General features: G+C 54.5%; 2 protein-coding genes across 4 annotated transcripts in view; one reads left to right on the forward strand and one right to left on the reverse strand.

Annotated features, from left to right (window-relative positions):
• Window positions 1–31: 31 nt before the first annotated feature.
• PSMB4 (proteasome 20S subunit beta 4) lies at window positions 32–8,769 on the forward strand. The gene is made up of 7 exons (XM_044276062.1): window positions 32–188; window positions 2,680–2,886; window positions 7,936–8,082; window positions 8,165–8,246; window positions 8,319–8,435; window positions 8,506–8,594; window positions 8,673–8,769. The coding sequence occupies exons 1-7, from the start codon at window positions 91–93 to the stop codon at window positions 8,683–8,685; spliced, it is 753 nt and encodes a 250-aa protein (XP_044131997.1). The 5' UTR covers window positions 32–90; the 3' UTR covers window positions 8,686–8,769.
• A 155-nt stretch (window positions 8,770–8,924) lies between these two features.
• POGZ (pogo transposable element derived with ZNF domain) overlaps window positions 8,925–26,077 on the reverse strand; it is a 30,448-nt gene continuing 13,295 nt past the window's right edge. Inside the window, exons 3-20 of one of the 3 annotated variants that reach the window (XM_044276059.1) lie at window positions 17,183–17,308; window positions 16,923–17,078; window positions 16,672–16,847; window positions 16,435–16,552; window positions 16,039–16,347; window positions 15,045–15,242; window positions 14,844–14,953; window positions 14,271–14,563; window positions 14,033–14,187; window positions 13,688–13,788; window positions 13,470–13,616; window positions 12,953–13,084; window positions 12,725–12,864; window positions 12,433–12,573; window positions 12,298–12,357; window positions 12,110–12,225; window positions 12,001–12,025; window positions 8,925–11,804 (exon numbers count right to left, since the gene is read on the reverse strand). In XM_044276059.1, coding sequence (XP_044131994.1) covers window positions 10,307–11,804; window positions 12,001–12,025; window positions 12,110–12,225; window positions 12,298–12,357; window positions 12,433–12,573; window positions 12,725–12,864; window positions 12,953–13,084; window positions 13,470–13,616; window positions 13,688–13,788; window positions 14,033–14,187; window positions 14,271–14,563; window positions 14,844–14,953; window positions 15,045–15,242; window positions 16,039–16,347; window positions 16,435–16,552; window positions 16,672–16,847; window positions 16,923–17,078; window positions 17,183–17,303 — 3,996 coding nt within the window. In that variant the 5' untranslated portion in view covers window positions 17,304–17,308 and the 3' untranslated portion in view covers window positions 8,925–10,306. Of the gene's footprint in view, window positions 11,805–12,000; window positions 12,026–12,109; window positions 12,226–12,297; window positions 12,358–12,432; window positions 12,574–12,724; window positions 12,865–12,952; window positions 13,085–13,469; window positions 13,617–13,687; window positions 13,789–14,032; window positions 14,188–14,270; window positions 14,564–14,843; window positions 14,954–15,044; window positions 15,243–16,038; window positions 16,351–16,434; window positions 16,553–16,671; window positions 16,848–16,922; window positions 17,079–17,182; window positions 17,309–26,077 lie in introns of all 3 variants that reach the window. The other 2 variants (XM_044276058.1, XM_044276057.1) reach the window with 2 other exon arrangements.

Here is a 26,077-nt window from a genome sequence, read left to right on the forward strand (position 1 = left end):
CCCCTGGTGCCAGCCCTTACATGGCGGCCGGGCGGAAGTCCTCCAGTCACGTGGTTTCCGGCCGAGGCGCAGTGTCATTGTTGAGCAGGCATGATGATGATGGGCGGCGAGATGCGGCTGTTCCCCGGAGGACCGGCACCGGGAGAACTGCACTCCTTCCCGGGCGTGGGCCCCCTCAGACACACTGTGTAAGTAGTGGGGGGTAGTCCTGTGTCTGGAGGAGAAGAGACCCCCCCCCTCCCGACTTCTACCGACCCCCTGGTATTGGGGGGGGGGGGGGGTACAGCTGTAATGGCGGAGTCCTGTTACTGGGGCCCCTGTGTCCCTATAGTTATCAGCAGAGCTCCGCAGCCGCTACTTTCACTTTCGTTTTCTGATACTGCCAACAAAAGGTATATGTACACCCCCCTATATGTCTGTGCACCCCCCTCCTATATGTCTGTGCACCCCCCCCTATATGTCTGTGTACCCCCCCTATATGTCTGTGCGCGCCCACCCCTATATGTCTGTGCGCGCCCACCCCTATATGTCTGTGCGCGCCCACCCCTATATGTCTGTGCGTGCCCCCCCTATATGTCTGTGCGTGCCCCCCCTATATGTCTGTGCGCGCCCACCCCTATATGTCTGTGCGCGCCCCCCTTATATGTCTGTGCGCCCCCCCTATATGTCTGTGCGCGCCCCCCCTATATGTCTGTGCGCGCCCCCCCTATATGTCTGTGCGCCCCCCCCTATATGTCTGTGTGCGCCCCCCCCTATATGTCTGTGCGCCCCCCCCCTATGTGTCTGTGCGCCCCCCCCCTATGTGTCTGTGCGCGCCCCCCCTCCTATGTGTCTGTGCGCGCCCCCCCTCCTATGTGTCTGTGCGCGCCCCCCCTCCTATGTGTCTGTGCGCGCCCCCCTCCTATGTGTCTGTGCGCGCCCCCCCTCCTATGTGTCGTGCGCGCCCCCCCTCCTATGTGTCTGTGCGCGCCCCCCCTCCTATGTGTCTGTGCGCGCCCCCCCTCCTATGTGTCTGTGCGCGCCCCCCCTCCTATGTGTCTGTGCGCGCCCCCCCTCCTATGTGTCTGTGCGCGCCCCCCTCCTATGTGTCTGTGCGCGCCCCCCCCCTATGTGTCTGTGCGCGCCCCCCCTCCTATGTGTCTGTGCGCGCCCCCCCTCCTATGTGTCTGTGCGCCGCCCCCCCTCCTATGTGTCTGTGCGCGCCCCCCCTCCTATGTGTCTGTGCGCGCCCCCCCTCCTATGTGTCTGTGCGCGCCCCCCCTCCTATGTGTCTGTGCGCGCCCACCCCCTCTATGTGGTCTGTTGCGCGCCCCCCCCTCCTATGTGTCTGTGCGCTCCCCCCCCTCCTATGTGTCTGTGCGCGCCCCCCCCTCCTATGTGTCTGTGCGCGCCCCCCCCTCCTATGTGTCTGTGGCGCCCCCCCCCTCCTATGTGTCTGTGCGCGCCCCCCCCCCCTATGTGTCTGTGCGTCGCCCCCCCCTCCTATGTGTCTGTGCGCGCCCCCCCCCTCCTATGTGTCTGTGCGCGCCCCCCCCTCCTATGTGTCTGTGCGCGCCCCCCCCTCCTATGTCTGTGCGCGCCCCCCCCCCTCCTATGTGTCTGTGCGCGCCCCCCCCCTCTATGTGTCTGTGCGCGCCCCCCCCTCCTATGTGTCTGTGCGCGCCCCCCCCCTCCTATGTGTCTGTGCGCGCCCCCCCTCCTATGTGTCTGTGCGCGCCCCCCCTCCTATGTCTGTGCGCCGCCCCCCCCTCCTATGTGTCTGTGCGCGCCCCCCCTCCTATTGTCTGTGCGCGCCCCCCCCTCCTATGTGTCTGTGCGCGCCCCCCCCTCCTATGTGTCTGTGCGCGCCCCCCCCTCCTATGTGTCTGTGCGCGCCCCCCCCTCCTATGTGTCTGTGCGCGCCCCCCCCTCCTATGTGTCTGTGCGCGCCCCCCCCTCCTATGTGTCTGTGCGCGCCCCCCCCTCCTATGTGTCTGTGCGCGCCCCCCCCTCCTATGTGTCTGTGCGCGCCCCCCCCTCCTATGTGTCTGTGCGCGCCCCCCCCCTCCTATGTGTCTGTGCGCGCCCCCCCCTCCTATGTGTCTGTGCGCGCCCCCCCCTCCTATGTGTCTGTGCGCGCCCCCCCCTCCTATGTGTCTGTGCGCGCCCCCCCCCTCCTATGTGTCTGTGCGCGCCCCCCCCTCCTATGTGTCTGTGCGCGCCCCCCCTCCTATGTGTCTGTGCGCGCCCCCCCCTCCTATGTGTCTGTGCGCGCCCCCCCCTCCTATGTGTCTGTGCGCGCCCCCCCTCCTATGTGTCTGTGCGCGCCCCCCCCTCCTATGTGTCTGTGCGCGCCGTGTATAGAATATATGGGGTGTACATGTACTGTATATATGTGTACACAGACATACGGGGGGTACTCGGGCTGCAGTAAACAAGTATTTCAGTAATCCAGTATTCTATCGCTTATTTTTTACATACGATAAAATGAATGGACAGTTTTCTGGACACGTGTGCGCTCCTCCTATATGTTCCCTCCTCCGTGTGCGCTCCTCCTATATGTTCCCCTTTTAATATATATTTTCATATATGACGGGTTGTAGTTATTTCGGGCTGACAGTACTACCTACCCCCACCCGTCCCCGTCCTGTATGTTCTCATGTCCGGTCCTGCATCACGTGGAAGCTGGTCTCTCTGCAGGAATCCCATGGTGACCGGGACGTCGGTGCTGGGTGTGAAGTTTGATGGCGGGGTGATGATCGCTGCAGACATGTTGGGTTCGTACGGCTCCCTGGCCAGATTCCGCAACATCTCCAGGATAATGAAGGTTAATTCCTGCACCATGCTGGGGGCCTCCGGAGACTACGCCGACTACCAGTATCTGAAGCAGGTGCTCGACCAGATGGTGTAAGTGTGCCAGGGGCCCCTACCGCTGTAACGAAGGCTGTATGTCTCCCGATATCCCACCATATGTGTGTGCTTAACTGTCCTCCTTCCACCCGCTCAGTGCCTATACTGAGTACTGGCCCTGTACTGTCATCCTGCCCATCACCCGCTCAGTGCCTATACTGAGTACTGGCCCTGTACTGTCCTCCTGCCCATCACCCGCTCAGTGCCTATACTGAGTACCGGCCCAGTCCTGCCCATCACCTGCTCAGTGCCTATACTGAGTACCGGCCCCGTCCTGCCCATCACCCGCTCAGTGCCTATACTGAGTACTGGCCCCGTCCTGTCATCCTGCCCATCACCCGCTCAGTGCCTATACTGAGTACCGGCCCCGTCCTGTCATCCTGCCCATCACCTGCTCAGTGCCTATACTGAGTACCGGCCCCGTCCTGTCATCCTGCCCATCACCTGCTCAGTGCCTATACTGAGTACCGGCCCCGTCCTGTCATCCTGCTCAGTGCCTATACTGAGTACTGGCCCCGTACTGTCCTCCTGCCCATCACCCGCTCAGTGCCTATACTGAATACTGGCCCCGTACTGTCCTCCTGCCCATCACCCGCTCAGTGCCTATACTGAGGACTGGCCCTGTACTGTCATCCTGCCCATCACCCGCTCAGTGCCTATACTGAGGACTGGCCCTGTACTGTCATCCTGCCCATCACCCGCTCAGTGCCTATACTGAGTACTGGCCCTGTACTGTCATCCTGCCCATCACCCGCTCAGTGCCTATACTGAGGACTGGCCCTGTACTGTCATCCTGCCCATCACCCGCTCAGTGCCTATACTGAGTACCGGCCCAGTCCTGCCCATCACCCGCTCAGTGCCTATACTGAGTACCGGCCCCGTCCTGCCCATCACCCGCTCAGTGCCTATACTGAGTACCGGCCCCGTCCTGCCCATCACCCGCTCAGTGCCTATACTGAGTACTGGCCCCGTCCTGTCATCCTGCTCAGTGCCTATACTGAGTACTGGCCCCGTACTGTCCTCCTGCCCATCACCCGCTCAGTGCCTATACTGAGTACTGGCCCCGTACTGTCCTCCTGCCCATCACCCGCTCAGTGCCTATACTGAGGACTGGCCCTGTACTGTCATCCTGCCCATCACCCGCTCAGTGCCTATACTGAGTACTGGCCCTGTACTGTCCTCCTGCCCATCACCCGCTCAGTGCCTATACTGAGTACCGGCCCCGTCCTGTCATCCTGCCCATCACTCGCTCAGTGCCTATACTGAGTACCGACCCCGTCCTGCCCATCACTCGCTCAGTGCCTATACTGAGTACCGGCCCCGTCCTGCCCATCACTCGCTCAGTGCCTATACTGAGTACCGGCCCCGTCCTGCCCATCACTCGCTCAGTGCCTATACTGAGTACCGGCCCCGTCCTGCCCATCACCCGCTCAGTGCCTATACTGAGTACCGGCCCCGTCCTGCCCATCACCCGCTCAGTGCCTATACTGAGTACCGGCCCCGTCCTGCCCATCACCCGCTCAGTGCCTATACTGAGTACCGGCCCCGTCCTGCCCATCACCCGCTCAGTGCCTATACTGAGTACCGGCCCCGTCCTGCCCATCACCCGCTCAGTGCCTATACTGAGTACCGGCCCCGTCCTGCCCATCACCCGCTCAGTGCCTATACTGAGTACCGGCCCCGTCCTGCCCATCACCCGCTCAGTGCCTATACTGAGTACCGGCCCCGTCCTGCCATCACCCGCTCAGTGCCTATACTGAGTACCGGCCCCGTCCTGCCCATCACCCGCTCAGTGCCTATACTGAGTACCGGCCCCGTCCTGCCCTCACCCGCTCAGTGCCTATACTGAGTACCGGCCCCGTCCTGCCATCACCGCTCAGTGCCTATAGAGTACCGGCCCGTCATGCCCCAGTGCCTAACTGAGTTACCGGCCCCGTCCTGCCCATCACCCGCTCATGCCTATACTGAGTACCGTCCCCCGTCCTGCCCATCACCCGCTCAGTGCCTATACTGAGTACCGTGCCCGTCCCTGCCCATCACCCGCTCAGTGCCTATACTGAGTACCTGGCCCCCGTCCCTGCCCATCACCCGCTCAGTGCCTATACTGAGTACCGGCCCCGTCCTGCCCATCACCCGCTCAGTGCCTATACTGAGTACCGGCCCCGTCCTGGCCCATCACCCGCTCAGTGCCTATACTGAGTACCTGGCCCCGTCCTGCCCATCACCCGCTCAGTGCCTATACTGAGTACTGCCCCGTCCTGTCATCCTGCCATCACCCGCTCAGTGCCTATACTGAGTACTGGCCCCGTCCTGCCCATCACCCGCTCAGTGCCTATACTGAGTACTGGCCCCGTCCTGCCCATCACCCGCTCAGTGCCTATACTGAGTACTGGCCCCGTCCTGTCATCCTGCCCATCACCTGCTCAGTGCCTATACTGAGTACTGGCCCCGTCCTGTCATCCTGCCCATCACCCGCTCAGTGCCTATACTGAGACTGGCCCCCGTCCTGACCCATCACCCGCTCATGTGCCTTACTGAGTTACCGGCCCCGATTCCTGCCCATCACCGCTCAGTGCCTATACTGAGTACCGGCCCCGTCCTGCCCATCACCCGCTCAGTGCCTATACTGAGTACCGGCCCCGTCCTGCCCATCAACCAGCCCTCAGTGCCTATACTGAAGTACCGGCCCCCGTCCTTGGCCCATCCACCCGCTTCAGTGCCTATACTGAGTACGGCCCCGTCCTGCCCATCACCCGCTCAGTGCCTATACTGAGTACCGGCCCCGTCCTGCCCATCACCCGCTCAGTGCCTATACTGAGTACCGGCCCGTCCTGCCCATCACCCGCTCAGTAGCCTATACTGAGTACCGGCCCCGTCCTGCCCAGCACCCGCTCATGCCTAGTACTGAGTACCGGCCCCGTCCTGCCCATCACCCGCTCAGTGCCTATACTGAGTACCGGCCCCGTCCTGCCCATCACCCCTCAGTGCCTATACTGAGTACCGGCCCCGGCCTGCCCATCACCCGCTCAGTGCCTATACTGAGTACCTGGCCCCGTCCTGCCCATCACCCGCTCAGTGCCTATACTGAGTAACGGCCCCGTCCTGCCCATCACCCGCTCAGTGCCTATACTGAGTACCGGCCCCGTCCTGCCCATCACCCGCTCAGTGCCTATACTGAGTACTGGCCCCGTCCTGCCCATCACCCGCTCAGTGCCTATACTGAGTACCGGCCCCGTCCTGCCCATCACCCGCTCAGTGCCTATACTGAGTACCGGCCCCGTCCTGCCCATCACCCGCTCAGTGCCTATACTGAGTACCGGCCCCGTCCTGCCCATCACCCGCTCAGTGCCTATACTGAGTACTGGCCCCGTCCTGCCATCACCCGCTCAGTGCCTATACTTGAGTACTGGCCCCGTCCTGTCTCCTGCCATCACCCGCTCAGTGCCTATACTGAGTAGCGGCCCTTCCTGCCCATCACCCTCTCAGTGCCTATACTGAGTACCGGCCCCGTCCTGCCCATCACCCGCTCAGTGCCTATACGGAGTACTGGCCACGTACCTGCCCATCACCCGCTCAGTGCCTATACTGAGTACCGGCCCCGTCCTGTCATCCTGCCCATCACTGCTCAGTGCCTATACTGAGTACTGGCCCCGTCCTGCCCATCACCCGCTCAGTGCCTATACAGTACGGCCCAGTCCTGCCCATCACCCGCTCAGTGCCTATACTGAGTACTGGCCCCGTCCTGTCATCCTGCCCATCACCGCTCAGTGCCTATACTGAGTACTGGCCCCGTCCTGTCATCCTGCCCATCACCCGCTCAGTGCCTATACTGAGTACTGGCCCCGTCCTGCCCATCACCGCTCAGTGCCTATACTGAGTACCGGCCCGTCCTGCCCACGCCTATACTGAGTACCGGCCCCGTCCTGCCCATCACCGCTCAGTGCCTATACTGAGTACTGGCCCGTCCTGTCCTGCCCATCACCGCTCAGTGCCTATACTGAGTACGGCCCCGTCCTGTCCTGCCCATCACCCGCTCAGTGCCTATACTGAGTACTGGCCCCGTCCTGCCCATCACCCGCTCAGTGCCTATACTGAGTACTGGCCCCGTCCGCCCATCACCCGCTCAGTGCCTATACTGAGTACTGGCCCCGTCCTGCCCATCACCCGCTCAGTGCCTATACTGAGTACTGGCCCCGTCCTGCCCATCACCCGCTCAGTGCCTATACTGAGTACCGGCCCCGTCCTGCCCATCACCCGCTCAGTGCCTATACTGAGTACCGGCCCCGTCCTGCCCATCACCCGCTCAGTGCCTATACTGAGTACCGGCCCCGTCCTGCCCATCACCCGCTCGTGCCTATACTGAGTACCGGCCCCGTCCTGCCCATCACCCGCTCAGTGCCTATACTGAGTACCGTGCCCCGGTCCTGCCCATCACCCGCTCAGTGCCTATACTGAGTACTGGCCCCGTCCTTCCATCCTGCCCATCACCCTGCTCAGTGCCTATACTGAGTACTGGCCCACGTCCCTGTCATCCTGCCCATCACCCGCTCAGTGCCTATACTGAGTACTGGCCCCGTCCTGTCATCCTGCCCATCACTCGCTCAGTGCCTATACTGAGTACCTGGCCCCGTCCTGCCCATCACCCGCTCAGTGCCTATACTGAGTACTGGCCCCGTCCTGCCCATCACCCTGCTCAGTGCCTATACTGAGTACCTGGCCCCGTCCTGTCATCTGCCCATCACCTGCTCAGTGCCTATACTGAGTACCGGCCCCGTCCTGCCCATCACCCGCTCAGTGCCTATACTGAGTACTGGCCCCGTCCTGTCATCCTGCCCATCACCCGCTCAGTGCCTATACTGAGTACCGACCCCGTCCTGCCCATCACTCGCTCAGTACATAATGGCTACTGCTGATCGGTTCACTGTTATTGGGGTCTCTGCTACCACTTGCCCCTCAGGTTATTACTGTACAGGCCTAATCTGAGGCGAGTACCTGTAACCTCCAGTAATGGAAGGACTTTGGGTGACTGCCTTGTTTGTGTCACAGGATTGACGAGGAGCTGGTGGGAGACGGACACGGCTACAGTCCTAAAGCCGTCCACTCGTGGCTCACCCGTGTCATGTACAACCGCAGGAGCAAGATGAACCCGCTCTGGAACACGGTGGTGCTGGCGGGGTTCTACAAAGGAGAGAGGTGCGCCCGCAGTCCTCGTCTGCCCATCCTCAGGGATCTACTCCTTCATCAAGTTCTGACCAGTTTCTATTTGCATTTCCAGTTTCCTGGGTTATGTGGACAAGTTGGGTGTGGCCTATGAAGCCCCGACCATAGCCACTGGCTTTGGCGCTTACCTAGCTCAGGTATGTACCTGGGGGTGTTGGGGCAGGATGGCAGTGCTTACAGGTGTAGTTACCACATCTTTCCTTCTGCAGCCGCTGATGCGGGACCAGGTGGAGAACAAGGCCCAGCTGACCCGGGAGGAGGCGCGCCAGCTGATAGAGCGCTGCATGAAGGTGCTGTACTACCGGGACGCCCGATCCTACAACAGAGTAAGTCAGCCGTACTGGAGGCTCGGACCCGCGTGCGCTGGGCAGGGCTAACCGTCCTCTTATCTTTCAGTTTGAAATCGCCACCGTCACAGAGAGCGGAGTGGAGATCGAGGGGCCGCTGTCTTCTGACACCAACTGGGAGATTGCACATCTGATCAGGTTGGTGGTGTTGCCCCTCCCCCAGTACCACTGACGAGCCACGTATAACCATAATCATGGCTGCTCTTTCTCTTGCAGTGGGTTTGAATGAGGACCGCGGCCTCCTGAGATGACATCCTTCTGCTTTACCATTTGTCTTTTGTATATGAGAAATAAATCTGAATGTCGGACTGTATCCGTGTAGCCTGAGCCTCTCGACCTGTGCACACAATGGCGGTCCTACACCTCCACACGGCCGTAGCATCTGATATTCAATACTTATTAAAAGGGGTCCTGTAACAGATGGGATCACCTGCCGTCCACAAGCTGGAGGCTTTATATTTAAAGGGGATGTCCGGGATTAGAAGAACGTGGCCTTTTTCTGAGCTGTGATGCCCTTTATAGAAGCAGCCAAGTTCTTCTAATCCGGACCACCCCTTTAACAACAAGGCATGCTCGGCTGGAAACTCGTAAGAGATCAGTAAACCAAGAGGACAGTCTCTGGGGGTGTGCTGTAATTCCAACCCCAACCTGTGGACAGGGGTGGCGCTGTTTTTCAATGATCCCGAACAATGACATCTAGGAATCTGAGTCTACACTTCCAATGGGGATGGGTGTAGCTGGCGGTCATTGTTTCCAGGAAATTAGTGGGGGGGGGGGGTGGTGGTGTGTCACACAGGCTCCCCTTCACCAGGACATGAGTGCTAAGGATCAGAAATGATAGCGCACAACGCTGACTTGCCATCCTAAAAGAAAGTGACTGCACCCAGTCTCACGGGAAAGTACCCGGCGGGCAGATGACACCAGCATCGGGTTCCTTTCCTCCCCTCGAGGACTTGCCACGTGTGGACGCTCCATTTCTCGGTGGAGGTTCCACAGCTGCCTTACATCAGAGCAGAGGGTAGAAAGGAGGTTTACATGTCACAAGCGGCTGCAGCGCCCCTGATTGTATATGGGGTGAAGTCAGCGCACGGCTGCACGACAAGTCATGGTGATGAGCCCTTCAATAGGGTCCCCAGACCGCACAGCCACCCTCAATCAAGTCACCACATACACTAGATTCAGTTTATACTGTTTTATTAGAAATAAAAAAAAAAAGGTTAAAATTCTAGGTGTCCCATGCTGGTCTGTGCGCTCTACCTCCATAAACCGCTAGTGTCTCTCTCGCCCCAGGGACCCCCGGGGTGGGACCAACACAAATCAACAATACAAAAAATACAGGAGTTAGGATCTGTACAGGGCACGGTCACGTATAAAGGGTTAATTTCGCTTAGTACCAGACCCGGAAGAAGTGGACGCTGCAGGGTGTCAGAACCAGAACACTTTATATATATATTATATAAAAAAAAATTCACATCTTCACCTAATAAAAGCACAGAATCGCCTCGAGCCGCCTTTATTCTGCGTTTCATATATACAAGCTAGAGCTTTAGTACTGTACACGGGTCCTACCGCCTGCTGGGCACTAGGCCAGACCAGGCCGTCTCAGGGACATGGGGAGGTTAAAAGAAAAACTAAACCAAATAAAAGCTTACTAAACGCACGAGCGAGCGGCCGGGGTAGCCTGCTCCCATCTCGGCATCCTTACATAATTCAAGGTGGAGGGGCCGACAATCCTCCGGGGGGGGGGGGGAGGCCCCGGGGTCTTCATCTACAGGAGAGGTAGACCAGGCGAGCTACAGCCCCTTCTCGGAAAGTGATCGTGATAAATAACTGAACAGGCGCTGAGGGGGTTACAGTTCAGTCTCATCAAAGCCATAGAACGATTCTGGGTCACTGTCCTCAAAAAGTCGCTGCAGAACCTCCGGGTCAGCGTACGTGTGGCAGGGGCTGTCCATGCTCTGGTCGGAGTCGTAGTCGTGGGTCAGCTGGAGCTCTCCTTCTAGCAGGTCTATGAGCTCTTCCTGCATTTCTGCATTACGTTTGCTTGTATTGGCCGTGCCGTCGGGCCCCGGCAGGACGCTGGCCACCAGGAATGATTGCTGCACCAGTTCTGGGTGATCACTTATCACGTCTAGGACCTCCGTTAGCCAGCGGAGCACAAGCTGAAGCAACCGTTCCAAGCTGCAGCTTTCCTCCGCCATCTCTTGGGCCTGCTCTCTCCACTTCTTGTGCAGGAAGTTGGTAATCGCTCTCCTAATGCAGACATACAAGGGTTGTATCTTGGAGCTACAGCCGGCAGGGACAACAGCAGGCAACGTGCAGGTGGAGCTGAGGAGGGAGAGGACCTCATCTGACAGGTGTGATCGGTGACAGTCCAATACTGCCATACCTTTGTTATTTGGAGCATCCACGTGTTTCCGCCAGACAACGGACGACCACAGCTCCATGACTTCATCGTCATTAAACCCTTCTTCCCTGGTTTCTAGTCTGATGGACTCAGAGACATGCTCCGGCCTTATGGGGCCACCTCGACAACACACCAGTGTGGGTAACAGGCTTCCGTCAGCTAAAATGGTCAGCACGATGTCACACCACGGCTCCCCTGTCCCCACAGTCTGCAACGCGCTCTCCTTACACTCACCACGCAGATGTTCCTGGTCGAGGAAGAGAGAAATTTCATCCACTGCAGCGATCATGGACAATGGGAGGTCCTGGCTGGGTATCTGTCGCTGCACAAAACTGATGAACGTTTGTGCGTTGTCCTCCATTTCCCTGGGCAGCCGGTTGGCTACGGCCACTTTCTCATGGGAGCTTAGACAGTGCCGTAGCATGAACTTTACCGCCCATTCATAGGAGATCTTGAAGCCTCCTTCCAGAGAGCGGCCAATCTTGGTGGCCTTTTGGAAGAGGCTCTCTTCATTGACCGGCTGCTGCTGCTCTCTCTGGGTCAGCACCCACTCAGCCAGTTTCTCCTCCGCCTCGGAGCTGAGGTATTTGCCCTCGGACAGGTTGTCTTGGTTCTCGTCCTGGAACCTCTGGACCCATCGTCTGATGTCACTTGGAGAGTTGTGGAAGTGCTCAGCTGCCTGGTGGATGCCGCAGCACAAGGCAAACAGTACGACACGAAGCCTCTTCACACTCAGCTGCTGCTCGGTCTCCTCGTCTTCTTCAGCGTCACCATCCTCTGCCTCATCAAGCTCGTTCACGTCGATTCTCGCGTCTTTCTGCTCTGGGCTGGAGGGATCGGATACAGGTGACATTTTCCCTTTTTCACCATCCTTGACCTCACTTTCCCCTATAAGCTGTGGACTGGTCCTGACATTAGTTTCCTCTACAGGCCCCAAGACCCTGCAAGTTGGGTGAAAACAAAAAGTATTACGATTAAGAAAATGGACGTTACCTTCAACATAATGGACATAGTGCACAGTGCCCCCATCTGTCGGGCAGGACGAGCACTGTAAGCACACTTATATGCTGGTTATATGGACCCTTATTTTGGCTTTAGTGAAGATTTTGAGGGATTTTTACCCTGCCGGATAATTACCAGGAAAGGTCAGGCGAGGTAGAACCTGTGGGAGAAAAACAATAGGGTTACCGTCCTGTGGTCTGCACATTACAGTAGTGGGTACGCAGGGAACGCCCGTTATACTTACTTGTGCCCATGACCGAAGCACCGCAGTGCGAGGTGTTGAAAATCAGATGTTTAGCCATGGCATCGCCGATTCGTGTGACAAAAGGGCAGGAGGAGCAGGTCAGCACCATGTCGTCACTGCAGAGGAAAGATCAGGGTCAGCCATCTGCTGCTCAGACTCTGAGGCCCTGCTCCTGGCACATCACTCACCTGGGCAGACAGCTCTTAAACAGCGACTGGTACTTTGGACTCTTCCGTGGCACGTGGTTGCTGAATGATGAGAGACAGGGGTTAGGTTACCAGCCACACAGACATATATTGCATCAGGCAGCACGGTCCACTCACTTGATCATGTGATTGGCATAAGCTCGGGAGCAGCAGGTACCATAGCGGCAGAGGGAGCAGTGCACGTAAGTGGGGAAATGATTGTGGAAATCAGGGATGTCGAAGCTGCACTCCAGGCACGACTGCTTCCCTATGGTGACCCTGAAAAGAGCAATGGGGAACAGAGGGTTAATCGTTTGGTGGGGAACATCATACACCATCACTGTGCATCCTGCGCCCCAGCTCTCCACCGCCCATAAAAGAAAACCTATGGCCGTCCTTGTACTAGATTCCCAAGTGCCTCATGACTGACCGGTTGGAGTAGTCTTCAATTTCCATGGACTCTGTAGGCGGGATAGGAGGGATGGGGATCATGTCTGGCAGGGGCAACAAGGGGGTATCCGAGGAGAGAGGAAGAGCCCGTGCAGGCGCCCGAGAGGCTCTGATGGTTACCTGTGGGTACACAATAGACACCATTCACATGCTGCAGACTGGGAGCGCACAGGCTGCGTCACACACTAGGAGCATTCGGAAGGCTCACCTTGGTGCCAGGCTTCAGACCCTCCAGCTGGCGAGGTTTGCGGAAGGTTTTGTGGTGCTGTAACTTGTGTTCGATCTTGTCTTTCGCAAACAGAAACTGTAGACGGCATTTGTTGCAATGGTAGACGCTCTTCTGCTTGTCCAAAGGTGGAGTGAAGAGGCCGCCACAGAAAAAAAGAATTCATGTTGTAAAACCCAGGTGGTCATGGCGACACGTGCCCAGCGGTCCTGAGCGGGCCATACACACCAGGCCACCGATCAGATCACGTGAGAGTGTGGCAGCGGCTTTCTCCCCAACATGAGCTAGGCATGCATGTATACAGAGAAACAAGGCAATGTGTGGCCAGCTCAAGTCTGGCATGTGCTCGCATGGCATTTCCTGTTCTAATTCCTGCCATGTCCAGAGCGGGCACACAAGTCCCTCTGGCTCAATGCTTGGCATGACAGCAGAAATCAGAAGGGAAAGCGTTGGAGCGGGTCTCGGAGGCGGTGCAGCCGATGAGACTGATGCACTGTACCTGGTGCCGCATGAAGTGCTGCTGGAAGGCGTTGCCATTCTTAAACACCTTCAGACAATAAACGCACAGCAGGTGCCGCGTGTCCTCATGGTTCAGTCGGAAATGGGTGTCCACCTCCGAATAGATGGAGGAGCGGTAAGAACACACCTGGAAGAGAAGCGGACATGGAGAAGATGTGCTGCATCTGAGGCAGGCGATCAGACCGGCATGGCACTTACCTGGCACACGTATGGCATCTCCCCAGGTTTGTGGGTGTCTTTCATGTGTTGCAGGAAGAGCGGTTCACTGTCAAACGCCCATTCACAAATCTTACATTTAGCTGCAAATAAATTAAATGAATAAATCTCTCCAGCGGTAATCAGGGAAGTCGCCAGTCCATGTGCGAGCGGCCGGATAAAGCCGCCCATCTACACAAGCTGCACGTTTACACTACAAGCCCTCACACTGCTCCCCTCGTCTGAAGGGTCACACCAATCATCATCATTATTATTAGCTCCTCTGAGCACATAGGTCTCCACAGGGGATAATGGTTGGACTGGAGGAGGTGTGTGGTTTACACTCACTGGTGGACTCGTAGGAGCTGTGCACGTTCTCCAGGTGGCACTGTAGCTGGAATGGAGTGGAGAACTGCCGATAGCAGTGCTGGCATGTAGTGTGCCCGTCCACCTCGCCGTTCTGTTGGTCCAACTCCACGTGGTGCCTCATGTGATTCATGAACCTTGAGGAAACCAGAGACATTCAGAGTTATGAAAACGGCAGATGAATGCCAGGGTGTCATGACCAAACTCAACCAGCGCCCACCTGATATTATTCTTCAGCCGCTTGGAGCAGTGCATACAGCGGAAAGTCGTGGCCACTTTAGGAACTCCTTGCATCTGGTATGTCTGACCAACATCACGGCCATAATAGAAGTCATCTACAAGCATGATGAGCTTGCCCTGTGAGGCATCATCTGCAGTGCTATCCTGGGCCTTGCCAGCTGGGGGCGCTGCACCACTCAGTGTACTGGCCGCTTTATCTGGGCTGGGCTGGCTGGGTAGCTCAGAATCAGATTTCCCTTTCTTGGAGAAGTCCACCAGGTCAGGACAGCAGTACTAGAAAGAGACATCAAGTGACCTCCATTAACATGGTAACTGGTCCAGTATGAGATGGACGGCTGCTTCCACCATTTGTAATGCCTTTCACACTGAGGGTCTCAGGAAAGGCTGATGAGTTATAGGTTACGTATCACGTAGGCATAGTCCTCATCACTACTGCTATGATCACTATGTCAGGCACCCATGACTATGGTTAGGTGCGATGGGCCTTCAGTCCCGAGAACTCCTCCTGTCCTGTCTGTGACGGACACGACCATTACCAGAACTTGTCACTTACACACATATGACCTCGAAGAGCTTCTGTAACCCGGAATGGCGTCTGACACCTTGGGCAGTACTTCCTAGAGGAGTCAGGATTCTCCATCTGAGCTCCAGAGGGCGCAGCTGCTGGAGGAGCAGAGAGCAAACATCAATGAGGACACACCCCGTACGAGCACCTACTGTATGTGAGGCTACAGGGCTCCATCTAAAGTCCTACCTTTCAGGCCAACAGACTCTAACTGGATGCTCCTTTGCAGGGTGCCCACGTTTGTGCCATTGTTGCCAATTGTGCTGGAAAAGATGAGCTGTGTGGAATTCTGGGTGGTGGTCTGGCAGCCACTGACCGCATTCACAAATTTTACCACATCATTGGTTTCACCAGGTCTCTTCACAGTGACCAAGCTGGAAATATTTACTGCATGGCATAAAGACAGAGGAAAGTGTTACCCAGCGGGGGACAGACGACTCACAGAACACTGGATGGGACGAGGGAACGCGCGGGTAAGACGAGGGAACGCGCGGGTAAGACGAGGGAACGCGCGGGTAAGACGAGGGAACGCGCGGGTAAGACGAGGGGAACGCGCGGGTAAGACGAGGGAACGCGCGGGTAAGAGGACGGGGGACGAGGGAACGCGCGGGTAAGACGAGGGAACGCGCGGGTAAGACGAGGGAACGCGCGGGTAAGACGAGGGAACGCGCGGGTAAGACGAGGGAACGCGCGGGTAAGACGAGGGAACGCGCGGGTAAAGACGAGGGAACGCGCCCCCCCGGGGGTAAGAACGAGGAAACATCGCGGGTAAGACGAGGGAAACGCGCGGGTAAGACGAGGGAACGCGCGGGTAAGACGAGGGAACGCGCGGGTAAGACGAGGGAAACGTCGCGGGTAAGACGAGGGAACAGCGCGGGGTAAGACGAGGGAAACGCGCGGGAAGACGAAGGGAACGCGCGGGTAAGACGAGGGAACGCGCGGGTAAGACGAAAGGGGAACGCGCGGGTAAGACGAGGGAACGCGCGGGTAAGACGAGGGAACGCGCGGGTAAGACGAGGGGAACGCGCGGGTAAGACGAGGGAACGCGCGGGTAAGACGAGGGAACGCGCGGGTAAGACGAGGGAACGCGACAAGGAGCAGGAATACAGTGGGATAACGGGGACAGACACAATGGATGTGGCACAGGGAGGGGAGCACAGCCTGAGCCCAGTCATATACTCACCCAGCTTGGGGCTGCTGTTGGGATTATTCTGGTTCTGAGTGATGGCCAGCGCCTGCGTTGGCTGCTGCACAGTGATTTGCCGGAGAGGTTGTTGGCTAGGTGCGGATGTGGTCAAAGTGCTGCAGATGGATTTGTTGAGCTGGTTCTGGGACTGTGGCACCGTGCTGCGTATTGTCAGGGTGGCAGGGATGACCGTGGTGAAGGTGTTTGTGGCTGGGCGCACGGCGACAGTGGTTGCTGGCCGCACCTGAGTCATTTGAGAAAACACTTGAGGAACACCAACGCCTGGTTTCATGAACTGTGTGCCCGCTGCTGGAAAGAGTGAGGGAAGAGTTAGGAGAAGCTGGGCCACCGATAACGGAAGGGTAAACTAGCGATTTAAGTGTTCCAACCTACCCGGTACAATGGTGATGGGCCTAACAGTTTGGCCCTGCTGGACGTTCAGAACGATGCCTACTTGATTCATGGCGTTCACTGTATTTTGGACCGGTCTGATGTTTCGGACAGGAAAGCCCTGCGACAAGAACAAAGTATTTACGAGTGCCCCCTGACACGATCCTCACAGACCGCCGTCCCACAGAAGTACTGCAGGGAATATGTCATGAACGAGGACAGGTTGCGGTACGCTCCTACCTGCGCTGTTATGAAGATGGGCTGCGCTGCGATGGAGTTGTTGGCAGAATGGTTGGCATTCTGCATCACCTGCATGGGGCGCAGTACAGGCTGAGTAACCATTGTGCCCAGGCCCGACGCTGTGTTCTGGGTCAGAATGAGTGGCTGAGGACTCTGCTGCATGATAGGCGTCGGACCTGAAGCAGAAAGACACAAGTGTCAGAAGACTGTTTTGCAGATGTCTACAGAGTGCGAGGCGTCTGCCCACTTACCGCTATTATTTGCGATCAGAGTGACTACGGTTTTCTTTGTGTTGTCCGTATTCTGGGTGAGGGTGTTGGCTATGGTGGTTGCTGTGGTAAACTGACTGCCCAGGGTGGGCTGCATTACAGGCAGGGAAGCTGTGACTGGCTGGAGGCTGATGGAAACTGCAATATGACAAGAATGATGTGCTCATCAGACTACAACCCCCAGCGGATGTATGTAGACAGGATCATCATGTCAGATGTCTCCAGGATTCTGCAGTGGTTACCTGTGTTGGTCTTGTCCAGGTAGCTGTAGTCCTCCACCACAGAGTCCTCAATCACATCGCTGATCTTCTGCCACGGCTCCAGCTCCTCCTCCTCACACTCCATGAATAGATCCGTGTCCATGGCTCCTGCAAACAGGAAGACACACATGACCGCACCGCTGCCGCAGTGAGGACTACAAGTCCCAGAATACATGACAAGTCCACAGTTGTCGACCCAACAGGAGATCAGCAGGGGGCGTTCTGGTTGGTAAAGAGGTTCTGCAGGCCCCAGTGCTGGTGGCCTGTCCTTAGGTCTAGTGAGGGGTCCTGGCTCTGTAGACCCGGCGGCGGCTGCTGTTCCGCGGCAGGAGGGCGGTGATGTCACAGGAAGCAGATTCAGCCCTGATGCCATTTTGCAGAACGTATTGTTTGATTACCAAATGATATATGAAGAATCGGCTGAACACAATGAGCTCCACCACATTCAGCCTGCCTGCACCGGCCACTAGGGGGAGCTGCCTGCAGACACCAACCTTTACCCAAGCCCAACCAGCTCCCTCTAGTGGCGGCTGAAGGACTAAACCCCTGACTACCAGGGAGGTGGAGTCTGGAAGCCAACGCTCGACTCCAACCACATTCTGGCGGCCAGTCATTTTCTGGGGTGAAACGGGGGCCGTTGTCATCTCGTATAGAAACCTATGGCTTGACGCACCCATGGACTATAACTAGGGGTGCACCGAAATTTCGGCGGCCGAAAATATCGGCCGAGAATGCACCTAATCTGTTTCTGCCGATATTTTTACATATCGGCCGGAAATAGCGGGGAGGAGCTGGGGGCCGGTGCGTTCACTGTGCTCCGGCCCCAGCTCCAGTAGTTATAAAATGTTGTACAATTAATAAGCATTCTATTCATGAGGCCCCCTCTGCAGTATTACATTCAATACAGCCACATCCTACTCACAGGGCTGTGCTGGCCGGCCGGGCAGACGAGCGGCAGCGTCACGACTGACGTCACATGCCTGCGCCGCCTCCTTCATTCAGAAAGTAGGCCGGGCACATGACGTCAGTCGTGACGCTGCCGCTCGTCTGCCCGGCCAGCATTAAGATGACAGCCCTGTGAGTAGGATGTGGCTGTATTGAATGTAATACTGCAGAGGGGGGCCAAATTAATAGAATGCTTATTAATTGTACAACATTTTATAACTACTGGAGCTGGGGGCGGAGCACAGTGAACGCACCGGCCCCCAGCTCCTCCTCCCAGTCCCTCCCCGCTATTTTCTATTAATCTATTAATTGTACAATGGGGGCTGTGGATGGCACTGTTATGGGGTGGGTGGGGGTCTGTGGATGGCACTGTTATGGGGTGGGTGGGGGTCTGTGGATGGCACTGTTATGGGGTGGGTGGGGGTCTGTGGATGGCACTGTTATGAGGTGGGGGGGGTCTTTTAAAAGTATCTGGGCAAAAAGGCAGTTTCGGTTTCGGTCAAGGGGTATCCTGAATTTTCGGTTTCGGACCAGAATTTTCATTTCGGTGCACCCCTAACTACAGGTCCTTCTCAAAAAATTTGCATATTGTGATAAAGTTCATTATTTTCTGTAATGTGCTGATAAACATTAGACTTTCATATATTTTAGATTCATTACACACAACTGAAGTAGTTCAAGCCTTTTATTGTTTTAATATTGATGATTTTGGCCACAGCTCATGAAAACCCAAAATTCCTATCTAAAAAAATTAGCATATCACGAAAAGGTTCTCTAAACGAGCTATTAACCTAATCATCTGAATCAACTAATTAACTCTAAACACCTGCAAAAGATTCCTGAGGCTTTTAAAAACTCCCAGCCTGGTTCATTACTCAAAACCGCAATCATGGGTAAGACTGCCGACCTGACTGCTGTCCAGAAGGCCATCATTGACACCTCAAGCAAGAGGGTAAGACACAGAAAGAAATTTCTGAACGAATAGGCTGTTCCCAGAGCGCTGTATCAAGGCCCCTCAGCGGGAAGTCTGTGGGAAGGAAAAAGTGTGGCAGAAAACGCTGCACAACGAGAAGACGTGACCGGACCCTGAGGAAGATTGTGGAGAAGGACCGATTCCAGACCTTGGGGGACCTGCAGAAGCAGTGGACTGAGTCTGGAGTAGAAACATCCAGAGCCACCGTGTACAGGCGTGTGCAGGAAATGGGCTACAGGTGCTGCATTCCCCAGGTCAAGCCACTTATGAACCAGAAACAGTGGCAGAAGCGCCTGACCCGGGCTACAGAGAAGCAGCACTGGACTGGAAAGCTAATTTTGCATGTCATTCAGAAATCAAGGTGCCAGAGTCTGGAGGAAGACTGGGGAGAGGGAAATGCCAAAATGCCTGAAGTCCAGTGTCAAGTACCCACAGTCAGTGATGGTCTGAGGGGCCATGTCAGCTGCTGGTGTTGGTCCACTGTGTTTTATCAAGGGCAGGGTCAATGCAGCCGCTATCAGGAGATTTTGGAGCACTTCATGCTTCCATCTGCTGAAAAGCTTTATGGAGATGAAGATGTCATTTTTCAGCACGACCTGGCACCTGCTCACAGCGCCAACACCACTGGTAACTGGTTTACTGACCATGGGATTACTGGGCTCAATTGGCTGCCAACTCTCCTGACCTGAACCCCATAGAGAATCTGTGGGATATTGGGAAGAGAAAGTTGAGAGACGCAAGACCCAACACTCTGGATGAGCTTAAGGCCGCTATCGAAGCATCCTGGGCCTCCATAACACCTCAGCAGTGCCACAGGCTGATTGCCTCCATGCCACGCCGCAGTGAAGCATCCTGGGCCTCCATAACACCTCAGCAGTGCCACAGGCTGATTGCCTCCATGCCACGCCGCAGTGAAGCCTCCTGGGCCTCCATAACACCTCAGCAGTGCCACAGGCTGATTGCCTCCATGCCACGCCGCATTGAAGCATCCTGGGCCTCCATAACACCTCAGCAGTGCCACAGGCTGATCGCCTCCATGCCACGCCGCATTGAAGCAGTCATTTCTGCAAAAGGATTCCCGACCAAGTATTGAGTGCAGAACTGAACATAATTATTTGAAGGTTGGCTTTTTTTGTATTAAAAACACTTTTCTTTTATTGGTCGGATGAAATATGCTAATTTTTTGAGATAGGAAATTTGGGTTTTCATGAGCTGTATGACAAAATCATCAATATTTAAACAATAAAAGGCTTGAACTACTTCAGTTGTGTGTAATGAATCTAAAATATATGAAAGTCTAATGTTTATCAGCACATTACAGAAAATAATGAACTTTATCACAATATGCTAATTTTTTGAGAAGGACCTGTATAACTGCATAGTTTTTTGTTTGCAGGACTGAATAACGCTGGCGCACCGTGCTTTTCTGCGTGCTGGAAATGCTGTGCCGGTCTGAACGGGAATATGAGAGACCCGTAATAAGTGGAGCTGCCATATTCAGCGCAGCCTTAAAGGGTTTGTCTGCAGCCGACCTCCGCTACGGGAAGATTCATGGAGGAAGTGACCAGAAGACGGACACACAGCGCACAAAACCGGAGCAGGTAAGTATGATTGTTTCCATAGCAGAGGATGCGCGCTCCTGTGAGAAGTTACGTATTACCAGACTACCCCTTTGAAGGGGCTGTACGACCTATTTTTTATTCTACCTTTCTAACTGGCAAATGTAACAGCTTTCCAATGAACTCACTATCTGCAGCGGCTGGTTTCTCAGATTTCACCGAGGGTCACATGACCTGTGATGTCAGCTCCTCTCCCTGCTCTGATAATGTTAGTGCACAAGCCTGAGAGACCTGTACACCAGAAGTCACTGTGCTGGCCACGCCCCCTGCACTGCCACTGTGCTGGCCACGCCCCCTGCACTGCCACTGTGCTGGCCACGCCCCCTGCACTGCCACTGTGCTGGCCACGCCCCCTGCACTGCCACTGTGCTGGCCACGCCCCCCCACTGTGCTGGCCACGCCCCCTGCACTGCCACTGTGCTGGCCACGCCCCCTGCACTGCCACTGTGCTGGCCACGCCCCCTGCACTGCCACTGTGCTGGCCACGCCCCCTGCACTGCCACTGTGCTGGCCACGCCCCCCTGCACTGCCACTGTGCTGGCCACGCCCCCCTGCACTGCCACTGTGCTGGCCACGCCCCCCTGCACTGCCACTGTGCTGGCCACGCCCCCCTGCACTGCCACTGTGCTGGCCACGCCCCCCTGCACTGCCACTGTGCTGGCCACGCCCCCCTGCACTGCCAGCTGCTGCTTATTGCTCTCCCAGGATTCTTAACCCCTTCAGCTGCACAGACTCAGGGCTGAAGTGTTTACTGTGTAGCTGCAGGCAGTGAGGAGACAAATGCTGGGCACAAGAGCTGAAAGAAGTTCTGCAGAGCATTGCAGGTAGGGGGAAGATCCTGTGTGTATTAGCAGAGTCATTGTACAGCTAGGATGCTATATAGTGCCATCCACTAATCTCCCCCCTCCCCATAACAGCGCCATCCACGGATCTCCCCCTTCCCCATAACAGCGCCATCCACAATTTGTTTTAATATGGCTTTTGAACATAATTTTTCAAGTAAAATCATAAACTCCTTTTTTCCCTTTCATCCTCCATGATGGCACTACCATGAGATGACCCGCCTCCAACCAGGTAGGGACAGGAAGTATAAATTTGACTCTCCTCCGGCTCCTCCTCAGTGTCTTCCTGTCCCAACAGGTAGGAGATAGGGTTTTCCCTTATGGTTGCCGACCCTGAAGAAAGAAGAAGGATGTGAGGAGGCAGCAGAGTCCGGACCCTAGTTGGGGAAACGGGCTCTAAAGACCTGTCTCTTACCTGCTGGTAGCGCGGGCAGACAGGTCCACGTGGGGCCGGACACTCAGGGAGTCCCTCCGGTCGGTTGCTAAACTCCACACTGCGATCCGGCATGGCCGGCGCTCACAGTGTCGTCACCAGAAGTGGACGCGCTCCATACGTTCCACAGGCTTACTTCCGGTATGGGGCCTGAGAGCACTTCAGGGCGGTGGATCGCATGCCGGCGGCGGGAGATTCAAAATCGCGCAGGATTATGACGGAGGTCGTCCTCTGATCTGAGGTCTTAAGGTAAAGCTATTTAAGGGGGAACGTTGAGCTGGCTTGTTACCCTAAAATCATGCTGGATCCAGGTGAAGTTATGGAGACCACTCAGGGATCCGTACCAGTGAGTAATGTCACCAGGACAAGGGTAAAGGCAGTAGATTCTGTTAAGTTAACCCTTATGTATTTTCATTCTTTCTGTATGTGTGCAGAGTGAGAAAGAGCGCTCAGAAAGCAAAATCTAGTCAGAGGGCAAAAAAGTGCAGTCTCTGTTCTGTTAAACTTTCAGATTCCTCTACTAGGAAAGTTTGTAAAAAATGCACGGACAACGTTTCTAAGGAAATAGTTCCGTCCCTAAAAGAAGAACTTAAAAACACAATTAGGGAAGAAATCAGGGCTGCCATGTCAGACACCTCATTAATCCCTTCCTGCTCCAAACAGGCGCAGGGACCAGCGACAAAACGTCCGATTCAGAGTCAGGTGAACTCGGGTCTGAAGATTCTGGATCCGATTCAGAATTTAAAAACTCTTTTCATCTGAGGATACCAGAGAGTTAATTAAGGCAGTTAGAGCCACAGCTCAGTCCATGACGAGATGTTCAGTGGATTTGAGCAGAGGTCTAACCGAGGCTTTCCGGTACATAAAAACATGCACGATCTAATAAAAAGGGAATGGAGGTCCCCGGATAGGAAACTGTTCATTCCTAAGACAATAAGGCGACGGCTCCCCTTTTCTAGTGAAGATGAAGCTCTTAACAACCTGTCCTAAGATAGACGTTTCCCTATCTAAATTAGTGAAGGGTCCAAACGCCTTACCATTTGAAGATAAGGGATCATTAAGGGACCCCATGGATAAAAAGACGGATCAGACCCTCAAAAAGACATGGGAAGCTTGTGCGGCCCTGTTCAAACCAAACCTAGCTCCAACATCGGTATCCAGATCACTAAAGAAATGGCTCGCGCAGTTAGAATCCTTACTGAAAAGCGGAAATACATATGGTGATCTAAAAGATTCCTTTCCGCTCTTAATTAAAGCTGTGGATTTCCTATCAGACGCCACTGCGGAATCTGTCAGGATAGCTGCAAAGGCATCTGGGTTAGCGGTCGTGGCAAGAAGGTCCCTCTGGTTAAAGTCTTGGTCAGGTGAGGTCAGTTCAAAATTAAAGTTATGTACCTTACCTTTTCATGGTAATTTGTTGTTTGGAGAAGATTTAGAGTCCATCCTAGAAAAGGCTTCCGATTCAAAGAAAACCTTTCCCAGAGATTCCGGGAAAAGGAAATTTCCCTTTCGGAGGGTTAAAAAAAGGGACCCCCTTTCAAGCAAAGAAAACGAATAGGGATTCAGGCTGGTCAAGGGGAAGAAACCAGAAGAGTAGAGGGCACCTGTTCTCTACAAAGAATACGGAACCGTCAAAGCAATGACGCCAGTGCTCAGGTAGGAGGGAGACTAAGTTTTTTTCTAGACTATTGGGAAAAGATTACAACAAACCCTTGGGTCTTAAATATAATATCAGAAGGCTACAAAATAGTTTTCCGTCTTCCTCCTCCCTCAAATATTTTCAGGGTAACTCCTATTAAAAAACAGCTGTTCTCCAAACAAATCTGGAAGAAGGGATTCGGAAGCTACTGGCTCAAAAAGCCATAATTCCGGTTCCCTATTCTCAAAAAGGTCAGGGATATTATTCAACCGTTTTTCTAGTAAAAAAAACAGACGGGAAATTTCAGTTAATAATAAACCTAAAAAACTTAAACGTTCATACAGTACAACAAATAAAAAATGGAAACAATAAGATCAACCGTGAATCTGCTGAAAAAGGGAGACTTCTTAGCCGCCCTAGACTTAAGAGACGCATACTACTATATTCCGGTATGCAAACAGTCCCCAAAATTCCTGCGGATAGCGGTTTATTTGGGGAAAGATCTGCTCCATTTTCAGTTCCAGGTATTACCCTTTGGGATAACCTCGGCCCCCAGGGTCTTCACAAAGGTGATGCTGGAGCTGGTGGCCCACTTGAGAAGGAGAAACATCCTGATTATTCCGTATCTAGACGACCTACTGATAGTAGGCGAGTCAAGACAGTCACTGGAGAACAATCTCTTAGTGACCTGCCAGACGCTGTATCTAGCAGGATGGCTGATAAATTGGGGGAGAAGAAAAAAATATATATAAAATCGAAGCCAGTCCCGTCCCAGGAAATAATTTTCTTGGGTCTCTCCCTGGACACCACTCGTCAGAGGACGTCTCTTACAGAGCAAAAAGTCTCTGGAGTGGTAGAAAAGGGCTCAAAGTTTCAGAGTCATCCATCTTGTTCGATACGAGAGGCTATGAGACTACAAGGGACCTTGACCTCTTGCATCCCTGCAGTAAAGTGGGCTCAGTTCCACTCTCGAACTCTGCAACATTGGATATTAGCCTGCTGGGACAGAAACCAAAGCTCATTGGAACAAACCGTTCTGATTCCCTTTACAGTAAACCAGAGTCTTCTGTGGTGGAAACAAGTAAGTCACCTATGCCAGGGAATTCCATGGAATTCGGAGGAACAGGTGTTCGTCACTACAGATGCAAGTCCTTGGGGGTGGGGAGCGCATTACTCTCATCACTATTTCCAAGGGGCCTGGCAGACCACCAGAAGACTTGGTCCTCAAACCAAAAGGAATTGATGGCAGTTTGGGAGACTATAAAAGTGGCGAGTCAATACATAGAAGGAAAAGATGTCCAAATAAGATCAGACAACACAACAGTGGTAGCATATTTAAACCATCAGGGTGGAACAAGAAGCCAATGTCTGAGCCAAATAACAGAAAAGATTTTTTCCTGGGCAGAAGGAAATATAAGATCCCTTTCAGCAGTCCATTTAAAAGGAAGCTTAAATGTAAAAGCAGACTTCCTAAGCAGGGTCAAAATATGTCGAACAGAATGGAGTTTGAAGGAACAAGTTTTTCTCCAAATAACCAAAAAGTGGGGGGTTCCCCAGATAGACCTCTTTGCATCAGCCACAAACGCAAAAGTAGGTAGTTTCCTTTCCCTCAATCCAAGAGACAAAAGCGAAGGCATAGATGCCTTTTCAATAAAATGGAGTTTCCATCTAGCTTATGCCTCCCCCCCCGCACCTAATTCCTCGAGTGATAAAGATGATAAGGCAAGACAGGGCTCATGTTATTTTGATAGCCCCCTTATGGCCCAAAAAAAATCATGGTTTCCTCTCTTGAAGATCATGTCCATCCAAAGTCCATGGATCCTTCCTTGGGATCAGGATTTGTTGTCGCAGGGTCCACTTCTCCATCCAGAGGTGGAAAAGCTGCATTTGATCTTAAAAGCTAAAGGCCTGACAGATCCTGTCATCAATACTATGTCGGCTAGTAGAAAGGAGACAACCTCAAAGATCTATAATAAAGTATGGAGAGCCTTTAATACCTGGTGTATAAAAGAGAAAGTATCCCCTGAAAAATTTTCAGTCCTTTCAGTTCTAGGTTTTTCACAATCTGGGCTGGAGAAAGGTCTTCGTCCCAATGCTCTGAGGGTTCACGTATCAGCCCTTAGTGCAGTTTTTGATGAAAAAATTGCCAATCATTCTTGGGTTGTCAGATTCCTTAAAGGGGCAGATAGACTGAGACCGTCATTGAAAGCTATGACTCCCCCCTGGGATCTCAATGTAGTTTTATCGGGCTTAGCAGAAAGCCCCCTTTGAACCCTTATCATTGTCTCAGTAAAATATATAACACTTAAAACCCTGTTCTTAGTAGCAATTACATCAGCCCACAGGGTGGGGGAAATCCAGGCCCTGGAAATTAATGAACCTTTCTGTGTTATTTCTTCAGATAGAATTACTCCTTCCTTCCCAAA

The sequence above is a fragment of the Bufo gargarizans genome, chromosome 1, assembly GCF_014858855.1.
Source record: "Bufo gargarizans isolate SCDJY-AF-19 chromosome 1, ASM1485885v1, whole genome shotgun sequence".
Classification (NCBI taxonomy): domain Eukaryota; kingdom Metazoa; phylum Chordata; class Amphibia; order Anura; family Bufonidae; genus Bufo; species Bufo gargarizans.

What these genes read in the sequence shown, in the direction of transcription:
- PSMB4 (XM_044276062.1), top strand. Translation starts at nt 91, where the DNA reads ATGATGATGATGGGCGGCGAGATGCGGCTGTTCCCCGGAGGACCGGCA. An exon ending in TTGGCGCTTACCTAGCTCAG is followed by an intron (nt 8,247 to 8,318) that starts GTATGTACCTGG and finishes TTCCTTCTGCAG; the next exon opens with CCGCTGATGCGGGACCAGGT. An exon ending in ACGCCCGATCCTACAACAGA is followed by an intron (nt 8,436 to 8,505) that starts GTAAGTCAGCCG and finishes CTTATCTTTCAG; the next exon opens with TTTGAAATCGCCACCGTCAC.